Source organism: Peromyscus leucopus, chromosome 2, assembly GCF_004664715.2.
Source record: "Peromyscus leucopus breed LL Stock chromosome 2, UCI_PerLeu_2.1, whole genome shotgun sequence".
NCBI lineage: Eukaryota > Metazoa > Chordata > Mammalia > Rodentia > Cricetidae > Peromyscus > Peromyscus leucopus.
Window position 1 is genome coordinate 11799325 of NC_051064.1, and position 13754 is coordinate 11813078.

Below are 13754 nucleotides of genomic sequence, written 5' to 3' on the forward strand. Positions count from 1 at the left end.
GTGGTTCATTGATTGATATTTAGTGCTCCAAAGAATTCTTTAATGGAGGTTTCTGTCACATCACAAATCAGATTCCCTAGAAAGCAGTGTAATGTCTAAAAGTGTGAAGATGACACTGGCTAATATTAGATTCTTAAACCACCCGTGGAATAATGGGCAGGATTTAGTGGTCAGATGGAGATGCCCTCTACCTGCTGTCTTCATCACTCTGCCAAGTGGCTAAGACATCTTCTCCTAGGTCATCCATTCTATTACTTCATCCGATTAGTTTGAGGCATATTTAGCAAGGCATTTATCAGGAAGTAGGATTCCCCTTGGTTTATTTTTTCTTGCTAAATCATCATGTTGGGAGAAAGAATATGTGATTTTGTTTATTTTGTTTGGCTTTATGTCTTCTAACTGAACCTTGTATTCTTTTCCTTAATAATCCTTCCTTCTCCCTGCCTTTCTCTTTTCCTCTCCTTCTCCCTCTTTTTCTTTTCCTTCCTTCCTTCCTTCCTTCCTTCCTTCCTTCCTTCCTTCCTTCCTTCCTTCCTTCCTTCCTTCTTTCCTCCTTCCTTCCCTCCCTCCCTTCCTCTCTTTTTTCTCCCCTTCCTCTCCTCCCTCTCTCTCTCTCTCTCTCTCTCTCTCTCTCTCTCTCTCTCTCTCGATTCCCAATCTTCTTATTTGTGTGTTTATTCTATTTCTATATATGAATTCTTAATTTGTGCTTTCTAACCTTTTTGATTGATTGAATTGTTTTTTATTCTGTATTTTCCTTTATAATTTGAAAACTGTCTTCCCATTTCTTTATGACCAACCTTGAAAATCTGCCAAAAAATCTTTATAGTTAATGTTCAGCCAGATTGTAGTACCTCTGCTGGGCAGTAACTTTATCTCTGTTCAAGTCTCCACATTTAAACTATAATTAAAATTATAATAATAGGTTCTTAATAGTTTTTCATTTCTTAAGTAAAGGCTTGCTATTGATAATACTTTATTGGTTTATCTAAGCAGTTTTTTCATGCCTTCTATGTTCTCCAAAGAGACTTTTAGTGGTTGATTATTTTATTTAAAAACTTGTTTTTATTTCATGCATGAGTGTTTTCCTGAATGTGTGTAGGTACACTGAATGTGTACCTGGTACCCATTGGAGGCCAGAAGAGGACATTAGATTTTCTTAAACAAGAATTTCTTCATATTACTTTTAAAAAAAAATGCAATGTTTCTTGACATTTCAGATAAATGTCCTTCACTAGTTTTGAAAACTAAGTCATTTTCTGTCTTGTTTTCATTTTTCTGGGATTATATATATATCGTTATTTTGTCTTTCAAGGTTTTTGGTTTGTTTAGTTTTTTTTCTTTGATGGTTTGGTTGGTTGGTTTTTCAAGACAAGGTTTCTCTGTATAACCTTGGCTGTCCTGGATCTTTCATAGAGTTCCGCCTGCCTCTTCTATGATTAGCTACCACTGTCCAGCATCCATTCAATTTTAAACCTATGGTATTTTTCTTCCTTCCCTGTCTTCCTTACCTTCTTTCTTTCTTGTTTGGTTTTTGGGGGATTAGTTTATTTTGAAATTGTTTACCACTATACAGCCCAGGCTGTTGATTTTCCCATTTAAAAATCTTCTCCAGCTAGAATATGTTTGTCTGTTCTCAAGGATGTGGGAAATAACTTACTCCATACTTCCAGTGTAGGTTACCCATAGTGAGTTCCTCCCAGACCACAGCATAGGAAAGAGAGGATAAGCAACTACAGTAGTGGAATAAGACACACATTTCCTCAGACATATGATCAAGGTTAGCATTAGCATCATAATCATGTTTCTAAAGTATGTCCTTGATATACAGTAAGTATAAATAAATTTATAATGATATATAATAAAAATATTTCTGTGGTTGCCTTTTACTCCAATCCTGCAAACTTGGTTTAATAATGAAAAGAACAGCCAGATCCAAGTTAGGGACATTTTATAAGACATTTAAAAATAATCTCAGGCCCACTAAAAATAATGGAAGGCCCTGGGCTGTGACTAGTGTTGGAGCACATGCGAAGGCTCTTGTTTCATATTCAGAATCATAAGACAAAACCAAATAAAATACAAGGAAAATGTAACTTAGTTTTAGAGTATTTGCCTAGCATTTGTGAGGCCCTAGATTGAATTCTGAGCTCCTCAAAAAAAAACAACCAACCAAACAGAAGCAGTACAAGTCTCAAAAAATGGATACAGCCAAAGAGAGCCCAAGGAAGCATAGCAAGTGCATTATGTTCTCTTTTGATTTAAAATTTGTTTTATGTGTGTAGGTGTTTCGTCTGAATGTTTGTATGTGCACTACATGTGTGCCTATTGCCTTTGAAGGCCAGAGAGGGTTTTAGATCACCTGTAACTGGAGTTATAGACAGTTGTGAGCTGCTGTGTAGGTGCTGGAGATTGAACCTGGATCCTCTGGATGACTGCTGAGCTATCTCTCCAGCCCTATTGTATTCTTTTTATGTGACATGATCTTTTCATATCAAGTTGCAGTAAGACTAAGCACCCCCCTTTGTATTAAGACATCTTTTTTCTCTCCAGTTGTGTTTGGTTCTTTTTGGTCTCTGAGCCATTCAGCCTCTGGGTCCTGGTACTGCAGGCAGTGTCAGGTGTGGGCTCACTCTCCTGACATGGGTCTCAGGCTGGATCAGTCATTGGTTAGCCACTCCCTCAATCTCTGCACCACCCTTACCTAACACATCCCATAGGCAGGACAGACAGACTGTAGGCTGAAGGTTATGTGACTGGGTTGGTGTCCCAATCCTTCAACTGGAAGCCTTGCCTGGTCAGAGGAGATGGCCAATCCAGGCTATGTATCCCCTATTGCTAGGAGTCTTAGCTAGGGGTCATCCTTGTAGATTCCTGGAAGATTCCCTTGCACTGCTTTCTACCTCACCCAAAATGCCTCACATTTGCAGTCATCTCTTTCTGTACTTCCACCCTGGTCTGATCCCCACCCACCCTCAGTCCACCCACAAAATCTCTATTTTCCCTTCCTAAAGAGAGCTGAGCTTCCCTTCTCGGAGCTCTCCTTGATACCGCGCCTCTCTGGGTCTGGGAAATGGAGCATGGTTCTCCTTTACTTTACAGTTAATATCCACTTATGAATGAGCACATACCATGTGTGTCTTTCTGGGTCTGGGTTACCTCACTCAGGATGATTTTTTTTCTAGTACCATCTATTTGCCTACAAATTTCATGATGTCATTGTTTTTAGCAGGTGAGTAATACTTCAGTGTATAAATATACCATACTTTAAAAAAAAAATTCATTCTTTGCTTGAGAGACATTAGATTATTTCCAGGTTATCATTATTATAAATAAAGCTGCTGTGAACATAGTTGAGCAAATGTTCTTTGGTTATGTGCCCAAGAGTGGTGTGGCTGGGTCTTGAGGTAGATCGATTTGAAGTTTTCTGAGAAACTGCCATATTGATTTACAAAGTGGCTGTGCAAGTTTGCACTCCCACCAACAGTGGAGGAGTGTTTCACTTGCTTCACATCTTCTCCATCATGAGCGGTCAATTGTATTTTTGAACTTAGATATTCTGAGATGGAATCTCAGAATCATTTTGGTTTACATTTTCTTGATAGCTAAAGATGTTGAACATTTCTTTGTTTCTCAGTCATTTGAGATTCTTCTGTTGAGAATTCTCTGTTTAGATCTATACTCCACTTTTTAATTGGATTATTTGATGTTTTGATGTCTAGTTTCTTGAGTTCTTTATATATTTTAGAAATTAGCCCTCTGTCAGATATGGGTTGGTGAAGATCATTTCCCATTCTGTAGGCTGCCATTTTGTCGTATTGATGGTGTCCTTTGCCTGGCAGAAGCTTTTCAGTTTCATGAAGTCCCATTTATTAATTGTTGATCTTAGTGCCTGTGTTATTGGTGTTCTGTTCAGAAAGTTGTCTCCTGAGCCAATCCATTCAAGGCTGTTTCCCACTATCACTTCTATTAGGTTCCGTGTATCTGGATTTATGTTGAGGGCTTTGATCCACTTGGACTTGAGTTTTGTGCAGGATGATAGATATGGATATATTTGCATTCTTCTACATGCTGACATCTAGTTATACCAGCACCATTTGTTGAAAATGCTTTATTTTTTCCATCATATAATTTTGGCTTCTTTGTCAAAAATCAGTTGTTCATAGATGTATGGATTTATGTCTGTGCCTTTGAATGGATTCTTTTGATCCACCTGTTTGTTTTCATGCCAATACCATATGTGTTTTTTTTTTTTTTTTATTACTATAGCTCTGTAGTAGAGCTGGAAATCAGGGATGGTGATACCTCCAGAAGTTCTTTTATTGTACAGATTTGTTTTCGCTCTCCTGGGCTTTTTGTTTTTCCATATGAAGTTGAGTACTGTTCTTTCAAGGTCTGTAAAGAATAGTATTGGGATTTTAATGGGAATTGTGTTGAATTTGTAGATTACTTTTGATAAGATGGCCATTTTTACTATGTTAATTCTACCAAACCATGAGCATTTGATATCTTTCCATCTTCTGATATCTTCTCCAATTTCTTTCTTCAAAGGCTTGAAGTTCTTTTCATACAGGTGTTTCACTTGTTTAGTTAGAGTTAGAGTTACCCCAAGGTGCTTCATATTATTTGTGGCCATTGTGAAGGCTGATGTTTCCTTGATTTCTTTCTCAGCCCCTTGTTTCATTTGTAGGGAGGGCTACTGATTTTTTTGAGCTAATCTTGTACCCAGCCACTTCACTAAAGGTGTTTATCAACTATGGGAGTTTTCTGGTGGAATTTTTGGGGTTGCTTATGTATTATACTCTCATATCATCAGTGAATAATGATACTTGGACTTCTTCCTTTCCAATTTCTATCCTTTTGATCTCCTTTTGTTGTCTTATTGCTCTAGCTAGAATTTCGAGTACTATATTGAATAGATATGGTGAGAGGGGACAGCTTGTGTTCCTGATTGTAATAGAATTTGTTTCTCTCCATTTAATTTGATGTTGCCTGTCAGCTTGCTGTATATTGCTTTTATTGTGTTTAGGTATGTCTGTAGCTGGAGTTTTCTCCAGTCCTGCATCCACAGCATATGTCCCTTGTATCCCTGTTCTCTCTAAGACTTTTAACATGAAAGGGGTGTTGGATTTTGGCAAAGGCTTTTTTAGCATCTAATGGGACGATCATGTTTTTTTTTTTCTCTCAGTTTGTTTATATGATGGATTATATTGACAGATTTTTGTAAGTTGAACCATTCCTGCATCTCTGGGATGAAGCCTATTTGATTATGGTGGATGATTTTTTTGATGTATTCTTGGATTCGATTTGCCAGTATTTTAACGTCAATGTTTATGAGGGAGATTGGTCTGTAATTCTGTATTTCTTCCTTGATCCAGTAGGCATTCAGTAGAGAGTTGTTCCTTTTCCATGAATTTGTAGGCTTTCTATAGTTTCTATTGTTGTTGGAATCCAGCTTTAATCGATGGTGGTCTGATAAGCTACAGGGGGTTATTTCAATTTTTTTTTTTTTTTTTGTATTTGTTAAGACTTGTTTTGTTTCTGAGTATATGGTCAACTTTAGAGAAGGTTCCATGAGATGCTAAAAAGAAGGTATATTCTTTTGTGTTTGGGTGAAATGTTCTGTAGATATCTGTTAGGTCCATCTGAGTCAATACATCTGTTAGTTCCATTATTTCTCTGTTTAGTTTCTGTTTGGACGACCTGTCCATTGGTTAGAGTGGGTTGTTGAAGTCTCTCACTATTAACATGTGGGATTTGTTGTGTGATTTAAGGTTTAGTAATGTTTCTTTTACCAATGTGAGTGCCCTTACATTGGGGTATAGATGTTCAGAATTGAGATACTATTTTTCGTTTGATGAGTATGAAATGTATTTCTCCATTTTTTATTAATTTTGGTTTGAAGTCTATTTTGTTAGATATTAGGATAGCTATACCTAGCTTCTTAGGTCCATTTTTTTGGAAAATCTTTTTTCAACGCTTTTCTTTGAGGTAATGTCTGTCTTTGATGTTGAGGTGTGTTTTTTATGTAGAGCAGAAGGATGGATCCTGTTTTTGTATCCATTCTGTTAGATTGTGTCTATTTTTGAGGGGGAATTGAGTCCATTGATATTGAGAGATCTTAACAACCAGTGATTGTTAATTGTTATTTTTTGTTGGTAGTGGTGGTAGTTGTAGTGGTTTTGTGTGTGTGTGTGTCCCTTTGGGATTTGCTAGTGTGTTTTCATAGGCATAGTTATTTTCCTTGATTAGAGTTTTCCTTCTAGTACCTTCTGTAGGGCTGAATTTGTGGATAGATAGTGTTTAAATTTGACTTTGTCATAAACTATCTTGTTTTCTCCATCTATGTTGATTGAAAATTTTGCTGGGTATAATAGTCTGGGCTGGCCTCTGTCCAGGCAGTTCTGTCTTTTAGATTCTTCATTGAGAATTCAGGTGTGATTCTGATAGGTCTGCCTTTATATGTTACTTGGCCATTTCCTCTAGCAGCTTTTAACATTCTTTGTTTTGTATGTTTAGTGTTGATTATTATGTGGATCAGGGATTTTCTTTTCTGATCCAATCTATTTGATGTTCTGTAAGCTTCTTGAACATTTGTAGGCATGTCCTTCTTTAGCTTAGGAATATTTTCTTCTATGATTTTGTTAAATATATTCTCTGGGTTTTTGGTTTTTGATCTGGGTTTTTTTTTTTTTTTTTTGAGCTCCTTCTATTCCTATTATGCTTAGATTTGGTTTTTCTCAGTGTCCCAGATTTCCTGGATGTTTTGTGTTAGGATTTCTTTAGATTTACCATTTTCTTTGACTGATGAATCTATTTCTTCTGTTGTATCTTCAGTGTCTGAGATTCTCTTTTCCATCTCTTGAATTCTGTTGGTGATGCTTGCTTCTGCAGTTCCTGTTCACTTATCTAGACTTTCCATTTTCAAATTTCCCTCAGTTTGTGTTCTCTTTTTTTCTTCTATTTTGATTTTCAGATCTTGATTAGTTTCCTCTTTGCTTTTCTTCCTTTTTTGGTATTTTTTAAGGGATTTATTGATTTCCTCCAATTTTTTGGTTGTCTTTTCTTTGATTTCCTGGTGGTGCCATGTTGCCCTGGCTATTGTTGATTGTATTCTCACACTGGTGTTTAGATATCTGGTTTTAGGATGATTATAGGTCTAGGTCCTGAGTTTGTCTTCTTGATTTCTGTTTTCTGTTTGGTCTTCCACTTTTTGTGGCCTGGATTTCTAGTGGATAACATGACCTCTGATCTAGTAGGGAGTCTGACTGCTTTGATCTGCACCTGTTCTTCCAACTGGTGTGGTCTGTACATGAGCCTCTGAAGTCAGCTCTTCCTACTGGTGTGGTCTACACCCCAACAGTGGGATTCTACAGGAGTTGGGGGCAGTGCCCAGCAGTGGTACTGGTGATAAGGTAGGTGGGGGAGGGCCGTGGGATGGGTCCTGGGGATCAGAATCTGGGGAGTGGGACAGCTTTCCTGGCAGGAGTCAGGTCACTCACCTATTCTTCTGACTGGTGTGGACTGTATGTGAGCCAATAAAGTCTACTGGAGTTGGGGGAAAGGCTAGTCATAGGGAGGGTGATGAGGCAGGAAGGCTTGGGTGGTAGAATGGGTCTTGGGGGAACAGAATCCAGCGAGTGAGGCTGTCCAGCTGGCAGGTGGGTAACTCACCCACTCCTCTGACTGATGCCCGTATATTACCTTTTATAGTTTTTTCTTGATTGGCCATACGTCATCATTCATCGATAAAACTAGAATTTAAAAGTATACAGTTGTAACTTTGAAAGTTCTTGACAGTCAGAAACTATTGTATTGGATTTCCACTGACTCTTACTTGTAGGCCAAGATTAGGCTGTTCTTCATTTTCAGTAAATCCCATGTCTAAGTTTGAGTGTTGTCCTAATGGTATATGTCAGTGGGTTGTTGGTGCTCTGATGTAATTTTGTCTTGGGTCCTCACAGTGAGGTCTCAGTTCCTTTCACCTTTCAGCAGGTCCAGTTTTTTCTCTTGACTATGCACTACAACTATCAGCATATACACTCAGGATAAGATGTTTGTTTGTTTGTCTATACTATTGACAGTTTATTTTATTTATTTATGTGGAATGAATAAAACATGGAAGTTAGAGGACAACTTGTGGGATATGAGGATTGAACTAAGATTGTTAGCCTTGAATGTTCTGTTTCTTACTATCGTTTCATCTCTCTCTCTCTTTCTTAAGGCTGCCATTATATGTGAGGTATAGGCTTGATAACTCCCACACTTAAGAACATAACAGAACTTGGAAAATAAGACAGTTGGTTTTGAGTTATGCAAGAAGTGTTTATGTTAAAGCAGGAAGGAAGGTCTTTCATTACTATCTAGTAGACCAGACTGCTAAAAATTGGAAAAAGCCTTCAATTTCCATTGACTTTATTCCCTTAGTTGGTAATATAAGTGTTTCATTTCAATTGATTTCTTTTTTAAAATTCATTCTATTTTTTTATTTTTGAGATTAATATATTTCTACCTTCTCTTTCCTATTGACTCCCCAAGCCCCATATGTGCCTCTTCGCTCTCTTTCAAATTCATGGTCTTGCTTTTCATTAATTTGTTTTTGTATGCAAAATTGTATAGATATATACTATATATTTCTAAATACCATTTGTTCAGTCCATATAATGTTACTTGTATCTAAGTTTTTAGGGCTGACTTGTTTGGTTTTCTTACATGAACATGACAACTGATTGCTCTTAAGTAGATATCAGTTGTAAACCTGTTTTCTCTTCTGTAGAATAAGTATATTGACCTGAAAGAGGTCTTGATCATAGATTAAGGAACTCCCATCTTTTTTTGTGTGTGTCTGCATACGAATGTGTCTATATATCAAAACATAATCTATGCAAATCTAAGCAAGTAAAGAAAGTGTAATGGTTTTAGAATATTGGTCTCTGAATTTAGGGAAAGGATCTAAATGGAGCACAGAAAAAATGTCAAATTAAGGGAAAAGCAAGATAAATATTAATATTCATTAGTATTTTTCAGTATTTCCCAGGATAGCCCACTTAAATCTTTAGTAGGTTAAAGGTGGATAGAAGTTGAGCCTTGAGATATTTGGTCTGTAGAAGAAAGCTGTAGTTAGCTCTGCTTTTTGTTTAATTTTTTTTTTTTTTTTTTAGCAAATTTAAATTCTTGGTTAAGTGTACAGTTTAAGTTTTCCTTAGTTTAATTATTGTACTGTGATTATTTAGGAGGATGTTTTTATTCTTAAGAAATACACACTGAAGTATTTAAGAATAAAAGTGGAATATACTCAGGAGATTTCAATAATGCATATAAATATATGTTTTCATATTCATGTATATATTCATTTTTAAATCAACATATGATCCTGAATTCTTAGTATTATCATTTACTTTGTTGCTCAAATTGACTCAGATATGGTTTAATGGCCCCAATCTTATATAAATAAGGTTTGTATACTGTCTTAATTTTAAATGAAAGGTATCTGAGAACTTGTGATAGGTATGAATTTTCATTGTTTAAACGGTTTTAATCATCTTGAAAATTGATATCTCTGACACACGAACAAATTATCTTTTTTTTTTAATAGAGTTAAGGTGAATTTTGGGACATGGCCACTGCTTCACCGAGGTCTGATACTAGTGATGACCACAGTGGAAGGTTACAGTTAAAGGTAACTGGTAAGTGATTTTAGTAATAATGTAGTATTATGATGGGTAGATGAAATTGGATTTTGCATACCGAATTAGGCAAATATATTCCATAAATGATGCTTTTGAGACATACACAATGAAGTTGGACTGATGTTAGGCGGCACTGGGTTTTAGTGTCTTGCCTTCATGTTCTATTTTTTTTTGCCTTGGCTTGACTTTATCATTTTGTTCATTTCTGCTTTTTAAAGTAAAAATAACTTTGTAAAATCCATGCTCTTGATTTCACAACAGCTTGAGTAATAAAAACTACTACTTCTGACTATAAACAAGGAGACTGAAGTCCAGAGAAACCACTGCCTTCTCTTAGTAATGAGGATGCCAGTTGCAGTCTTAAGACTCTAGTTTTTTGTTCCTTTTATCACAAACAATGTTCTTTTTTTTTTCTTTTTCCCCCTTTTTCGATCCTGGAGATTGAAGCCAGGGCCTTGTGGGTGCTAGGCAAGCATTCTACCACTGAACTACATCCTCAGTCCAGCTTACTCCATTAGCCCTTTTATTTCAAACAATCAGGCACCATCATGCAATGTTCCCTCTATTATTGAAGTGTGGTAGTTGTCTATCTGTAAACCCCTTTACTCTTGCATGTTCGTTCATCCAAAGCAGCTTGTGAATAATCGGACTGCCAGCCTGAGATGGATGTCACATTAGCAGCAGAGCTTTTATTCTGTTGATTTTTAGGGGCAGGCAATACCCTATATTCATTCATAAGTTGGAAGCTTAGTTGTGGGAGGGTCTGCCCTGAGGTTACCCTTCCCTTTATCTAGGGCTAAGCAGGAGGCTTCTTCTTAATGATGTTAATTCCCTATCTCTTTCAACTCCAACGTTGGCTGCCTCTTTAGATCTGATCTTCTTTTCTTCTCCAAACTGTACATTTTGCATTTATTTCTGCCCAGTTTTCTTTTTTTCATTGTAGACCCAAATAAACATTTTTAATAATAAACACATAACAAATTCATTATTATGTTGCATTGAAATTGCCTCCACTAAAGAGATTAGTCAGTTACTTTTTAAATTTTGCCTCAGGCAAGTTCTTAGGACAAGGGCAAAAAGTGGCTAGGTTCTTTGCCAAAATTTGACACAAATGGCCATAAGTCCAATTGCTAACGTTGTTCCCCTCAGAAATACCTTTTGAGCTGATTTTCCATGACATACTTGTTCTCAGCACCACTGTCTTCTGAGCTCTTGGTAGGATGGCTCATTAACTCTGCTTACAGTCTTCAACTTTTTCACATTCCTCCAAAAAACCACTTGGTTAGGTTCTTCACACAACAGTTGACTCTCTGGTATCAACTTCTCTATCACTTTTCTATTGCTGTGATCAAACACCATGGCCAAGGCAACTTACAGAAGAAACAGTTTATTTGGGCTTATGGTTAATAAGAGGAAAGAATCCTTTCTAGTGAGGAAAGCATGGCAGCAAGTGGCAGGCATGGCATCAGGAACAGGAGGCTGAGAGGTCTGTCTTCAATGCAAGTACAAAGCAGAGAGAACTAGTTTAGTTTAGATTTTGTTGAGTCAAGGTCTTACTATGTAGCTTACATTGCCCTAGAACTATGTAGCCAAAGCTAGTGTTGACTTTGTGTTCCTCCTGCCTCAGTTTCACAAGAACTGGGACTACAAGCATGTACTAATAACCACATCCAGCATATTTGTTTTCCTTTCCCTTTTTGTTTTGAGACATAATCTCTCTGTAGGACTCAGGGTAGCTTCATGATCCTCCTTTAGGCCTTAAGCACTGGAATTACATGTGTATGCCTCTGTGCCCATGTCTCTTCTTTATTTCTGCCATTAAACTATCGCTGATTGAAGGGAACAAACATACAAGAACAGTGTGCTGTGGGTGTAGCTCCATGATATAGTGCTTTCCTGGTGTATGTAAGGCTTTGAGTTTCATTTCAGCCTCTAAAAAACTAACCACTCAGTCAACCAATAAATATCCTAGAAACAGGAAAACCATGATCTAAAAGTCAAACAGAAGGTAACCCACTGTAATGTGATAATTTACTATACCATGAACATAACTATAATAGCATGCAGAGATAAGTAATTTTCAGTATTGTAGATTTTAAGATTTTCAACATGAAAGGATCAGATGCAAAGCTTGCAAGGTATATATAGTTCTTGATTTAAAAAGTAATAGATTGTTATAATAGCATATAGATGTAATTTTTGGATTGTGTCTTATGGTACCTCAATTACACTTTAAAAATATATTGATTTTTACATTTATTTATGTATGTGCACATACATGAGCCATGGTACATGTATAGGTTAGCAAAAATCTTATGAGAATCTCTCTCCTATTTGGGTTCCAGGGATGGAACTCAATTCATTAGGCTTGGTGGCAAGTGCCTTTACTCACAGAGCCACCCCACTGGCCCTTAATTTCACTTAAATTGTGAGCACCTTTAGTATTTGTGATGTGTGCTATAGGTGATTTTTCTCAAGCATTTAATTATTTATGACCTAACCATTTTTTCTTGTTGATTTCAAGTGTTACCACCTTACTTGTTCTATACTATTTCTTACATCACTATTAGACTGTCTAGTTACTTTCATTTTATAGTACATAAATTTGGAGAATTCTTTAATTAGCTCATATCTTATGCATATTTATCTCTACTGGCTATTTTCTTTGGCTCTTTATTTGATTTTAAGCTCTCCATTTCTCTCTGTGTCTACCCTGGACACTCAAACCCAGTAATTTGGTGTTATTGTTGTAAAATAGTATATTCAATTGGAGATTATTTAAAGCTTTTATCTTAAAATTTCCAGATCTAAGAATATATCAAATCATTTTCTTTCTCTTTGATGTCCATCATTCAAGTTTTATGGTAAATTTCATGTGGACCATATACATTTGTTACTACATGTTTTTAGGAACATTACTGTTACTGGACCTTTTTAAATTAAGGAACCTCATCCAAAGTCTGCTAATTTTCAATATTTATAAAGTATTACTGTGAAGGGCATTTTGAGTATAACACCAAAGGTAAACCAGTAAATGGGAAAATGTAATTTATCCTGTTTCCAGTAATTAGAACTCCTGTTTAAAATAGTAGCATTCACTTTATTTAAAAACATACCATTAATTTTATATGTACTATTGAGCCACCATGTTACAAATTTTTTTTGAGTTAAAAAGGATATTTTAAAAAATCTGTTGAGGGCAGAAGGAAGATCTGTTACCTTAGCAGCTTTTAGTACTGTCAAGCACTTTGCCAAATAAGAAACACAGTGGGTATATTTTGAGTGGGTCTGCAGTTAACTCATTAGTAATAGCATAGGTACAGGTATATTTTGAGTGGGTCTGCAGTTAACTCATTAGTAATAGCATAGGTACAGTCACCATACTGGATGTGGGGAATTTGTTGATGATGATAGTGCTTTTGCATGCCTTCACTCACCAAACCTAAGAATTGGGTATTATTGTTCCCCTGTTTTTCAGGTGAGAAAATGGAGGGGCAGAGCCGTTAATTGACCTCCTTCAGGTCAGGATTCTAGTAATGGCAGTTAAAACATGAACCCAGATATATTACACTTGTACGCTTTTAGCATGATCCTGTATTGCCTTCTCTTTACTTTCAATGTGTGGATAGATAGGACCTGTACGTATCAAAGAAATAACTTCTATTTGGAATGAAACCTTCTATTTGGAGAGTTTCTTGAGAGGTAACAAGTCTGGCCCCTTATATCCGTCCCTTGGTGGTAAACTTAGAGCAACTTGCAACATCAGAGGATGGGAATGAGTTTTAAAACTAACACCCTCCCAGTAGCACTTCAGACATTATGTTAAACAGTGTTTGCACTCTGTTGCCAGTATTTTAATAAACAGTTGTTTATAATCTTTTTTGTTATTCTTTACGTATTAACAGAAGGGTAACTATTTCAAACACTTTATCTCTGTCACATTACGTTCACTTCATATTTCATTGGTTTATTTGACTAATTCTCTCTGTAGAATGGAAGCTTATATTGTTTTCTTTCTTAACGATTCCTGAGTGTAACATGGGTGCTCTTCGTTTGTCATCTCAG

The 13754-nt window shown here is 36.4% G+C and overlaps 1 protein-coding gene across 5 annotated transcripts in view; it reads left to right on the forward strand.

Moving 5' to 3' along the window:
* Window positions 1–13754, forward strand: part of Wwp1 (WW domain containing E3 ubiquitin protein ligase 1) — a 121061-nt gene that overhangs the window by 23851 nt on the left and 83456 nt on the right. For all 5 annotated transcript variants that reach the window (XM_037202376.1, XM_028885168.1, XM_028885165.2 and 2 more), the window contains exon 3: window positions 9596–9686. In XM_037202376.1, coding sequence (XP_037058271.1) covers window positions 9617–9686 — 70 coding nt within the window. In that variant the 5' untranslated portion in view covers window positions 9596–9616. The remainder of the gene's footprint in view (window positions 1–9595; window positions 9687–13754) is intronic.